A 4,116-nucleotide genomic window follows, 5' to 3' on the forward strand; every position below is an offset into this window, starting at 1 on the left:
AACTGTCCCTTTAAGTGATTTAACATGCAGATTAATATTGAGTAAATTTTAGGAAGCATAATAGTCAAAAGAAGCTAATAACTGTACCTTTTAGCCTTCGGTTTATTTTCCATGAGCTGCATGTTGGCACGCGTTTGTCTCGTGGTCTCTTCTGAACGCTTTGACATGGTCATGTTTACACCCAACACCATAATTACACACACGAGACACAACAGTAACCAGGAACTTGGACACGCTTGGTCAAGGTGACGTTTGACAGCGGCCTTCCCACTGCCAACTGCTGATACCTGAACAAAACTTACCAAAAACATTACTGTATATAGCTGCTGTTAGAAATTAACAATCGGTCCCTATAGATTCTCTTTGCCACCTTGAAAACTTCCAACATACAGTATAAAGTTTAAATTAAGACATAAATTCACATTGTGAGATAAACTCAAAATTGGAAGATATAAAGTTACAATTACATTTATATATACACACGTCTGTATGTGTATTTCTATATGCATATAAAAATACACAAATTATATATAGAAATATTATGTATGTAACATACATGTATAGATTTAAGAAATATATAATATTTTTTATATATGATATAAATCACTATATATATATATATATATAACTCTGAGGTGGAAACAGACATGTATCTAATACATGTGTACATTAATTATTATTATAATTATTATTACTAATAATTCATATTTAATTAAATGAGGACAATAAAATTAAAATTTATTTAAAAATAGTTTAAAATTTGTTTTTTTTCTTCTTCTTTGGAATACAAAAATCTACATTATGCATTTCTGAGCTGCTCTTTTCTATTATAAAATCATATCCAATATAATCATGTAGTGATTCTTACATTAGTCCATACGACTTGTGGGCCATATTGTTTTCTAAAGTCTAGCGAGTTTGTAACGACATGAGGGTGATTAAAAGACAGAGAGTGTTTTCTAACAGCTGCTCTTAATGTATGTAATGTGTTTTATTTCTTCTGCAGAGTGTGAGGAGAAACATCTAAGGCAAAGAGAACTCCATTGAGCTTTTTAGCTTTTGAAATGGCAGTATTTGAAATAGTCCTCTGGCAGTTTCTCTTTAGTCACACAGAAGTCAAGTGCTTGAAGATACTGAAAGGAACAGATCGAAGCATGACGAGTGGAAGGAAACTGCGGGCTTCCCTGAGGCTGTTTCATCCATCTGGTCACTCAGGCATGCATGTACTTCCCTTCTCCAAGTCTCCATGAGGAAAGCCCAGAGCAGATCTGCTTTCTGCCAGCGAAGGCTCAGATGCTTCAGTCAGGGAACAGCTGCTGCTGATGGCAGCGAAAAATGAAAGCGCCGTGGAATATAATTAATTTGCTTTTACAGTCGTTGCGCACTTACTTACAAACCAAATAGTAAATTAATATTGCTGTGGAGACACTGACATATGTGCTTCTGCCAGAAACAATAGTGATTAAATCTGCGGGTGCGCAGAATACATTTGGTAAAAGTGTTGCGTCTTGGATTGGGACAAGTCTGGGCTTGGTTTTCCTTTTTCCATTCCAGGCTTCTGGAGTATTCATGTCCACATGAATGGACTTCAGTGGCCCAGGGAGAAATCTGATGGAGAAACTGAATGGACTTGAAAAACTGTGAGATATCAATTATCTCTCAAAATGATCTTTCACAGGTGCTTAAAGGGTGAGTTTTCCTAAGCCAAGCAAAAGTAGTGCTAAATTGGACAAATTCATCAACTTCAACGTACAGCTAATGCTTTTGATTCACCAAAAAGAATCTGTTCATAAGAGTCTTTTGTTCATGAATCAGGTTACATTGGTTGCACTGTATGCTTTTGATTCACCAAAAAGAATCTGTTCATAAGAGTCTTTTGTGTGTGAATCAGGTTACGTTTGTTGCACTGTATGCTTTGATTCACTAAAAAGAATCTGTTCATAATAGTCATTAATTTGTGAATCAGGCTACATTGTTTGCACTGTATGCTTTGATTCACTAAAATAACCTATTCATAAGAGTCAGTTGTGTGTGAATCGGGCTACATTGTTTGCACTGTATGCTTTTGATTCACTAAAAAGAACCTATTCATAAGAGTCATTTGTGTGTTAATTGGTCTTTATTGGTTGCGCTGAATGCTTTTGATTCACTAAAAAGAACCTATTCATAAGAGTCATTTGTGTGTTAATTGGTCTTTATTGGTTGCGCTGAATGCTTTTGATTCACTAAAAAGAACCTATTCATAAGAGTCATTTGTTTGTGAATCAGGCTATATTGTTTGCGCTGTATGCTTTTGATTTCACTAAAAAGAACCTGTTCATGAGTCATTTGTTTGTGAATTGTACTACATAGGATGCGCTTTGTTTTTGTATCACTAAAAAGAACTAGTTAATACAAGTAATTTGTTTGTGAATCAGGCTATACTTGTTGTGCTGTATGTATTTCATTCACTAAAAAGAACCTGTTGCAAGAGTCATTTGTTTGTGATTGTATTATATGTTTTTAACTTACAAAAAGAACTGGTTTGAAGACACCAGAATTAACCCTAAAGCACACCATATATTTCGCATTTAATCAACTCCTCTAATAAATGAAGTAATACTTTTATGGCACAGAGTTATTTAAAGAGCTCTTTAACGTTTCATGTGATCAAGCTGTGATGGTAACCCAGTTTAGGATCCAACATACCGAACGGTTTGCTTATTTTCCCTTGAGAGAGAATAAAAACACACACCACAAGACTTCTTTCAATCATCTTTTCAATAATTTTCTTTACAGCTATTCCAAGAATACATAGATAAATCCTAGACATTAAATTCACTACCGAACTGTAAAAGCGTAGCTTTAAATCAGGTTGCAATTTATTACACTTTCTGATATTAGTGCACCGCATTCAAAATCATACGGAAGTATCTAAAACAATACACTCATTTCATATTCAAAGGCAACAGGTAAATTCTTTTGATTTATGCACTACAATAACATGTAAACAATTCTGGAATGTCAGCATCTTCTTCAATATATGATTTTTGCATAAAGATGCAGCTTCGGTAACCTGAATGGAATAGCACAATGATGAATTCAGTCCAGTGCAAGAAATGCATTCATTCAGAGTGCATTTATATTTATTTATACACTAATCGAATGGTTTTTGCAGCGAGGCAGCTCTGATAAGAGGTAAACAGCATTTGCATTGATCTGCAAAAGGGCAGGACATATGAATCGCAAACATCATATGAATAAAATCCTCACTAGAAAGGTCAGATGATGCAATAAAGCCATAATGTGTGCATCTTCATTTTCCAGGAATTGCATTCTTTTTTTTTTTCCATCTCATGTGTTGTATTTATATAAACAAAAATGAAAAATAGTTCTCAGTATAAAAGATTTGGCAATATCATTTTCCCCCATTATCAAAAGAATTCAAACGTGGGCCAAGCGTACTGATGACGGAGACAATTCTCCTTTCATTTCGATCTCTCTGGTTGAGTTGGTGCATGCTGGGAGAAGTATGTACAGGGTGACTGTCCCTCTCTTTGGTGCCTCAGTCTCTAAATATGAATCTTATTGGCTTCTGCAGGAATAAAAGCGTCTTTGGTGGTCCCGTTCAGATAAAAGCACCATGAGAGATTAGGAAAAGTCAACCTTTCCATTTCCTTCAGCGTCTGTCCTTTGAGAATGCAAGAACGACTCCCATACAGCCAAACACTGCAAGAGAACACGTACACAAGCAATGTAATAAATAAAATAATACATTTAAATTATATCATTCTAAATATATAAATGATACAATATATACTAATTTTAAAATACATAATAATAATCTAAATTGTTATATATATATATATATATAATATTTAAATAATTGTATATACTAATATACTACAATATAGTAACTATACTAATAATAACTACTATAATTATGAAAATATACATTATAATAATATAAAAATATTACAAATTAATCAGAACAGATGCCAATATTCAATAAATAACACACCAACGTTCAATAATTAAAATATTAATATGAAAGCATTATAAATAATTAAAATAAGAGTAAATATATTATATATAAAAAATGTATCAATATACAAATATTATAAATAATTATACATT

At 33.0% G+C, this 4,116-nt stretch overlaps 2 protein-coding genes across 3 annotated transcripts in view; both read right to left on the bottom strand.

Moving 5' to 3' along the window:
• The window catches only part of LOC107739027 (uncharacterized), a 12,484-nt gene extending 12,282 nt beyond the window's left edge, over positions 1 to 202 (bottom strand). Inside the window, exon 1 of the mRNA XM_016550995.1 lies at positions 88 to 202. Coding sequence (XP_016406481.1) covers positions 88 to 191 — 104 coding nt within the window. The 5' untranslated portion in view covers positions 192 to 202. The remainder of the gene's footprint in view (positions 1 to 87) is intronic.
• A 2,436-nt stretch (positions 203 to 2,638) lies between these two features.
• The window catches only part of snx7 (sorting nexin 7), a 21,194-nt gene continuing 19,716 nt past the window's right edge, over positions 2,639 to 4,116 (bottom strand). For both annotated transcript variants that reach the window (XM_016550972.1, XM_016550970.1), the window contains one exon: positions 2,639 to 3,708. In XM_016550972.1, the coding sequence (XP_016406458.1) occupies positions 3,631 to 3,708 (78 nt within the window). In that variant the 3' untranslated portion in view covers positions 2,639 to 3,630. The remainder of the gene's footprint in view (positions 3,709 to 4,116) is intronic.

Source organism: Sinocyclocheilus rhinocerous, unplaced genomic scaffold, assembly GCF_001515625.1.
Source record: "Sinocyclocheilus rhinocerous isolate Xijiao unplaced genomic scaffold, SAMN03320098_v1.1 scaffold1697, whole genome shotgun sequence".
In the NCBI taxonomy this organism is placed as follows: Eukaryota; Metazoa; Chordata; class Actinopteri; order Cypriniformes; family Cyprinidae; genus Sinocyclocheilus; species Sinocyclocheilus rhinocerous.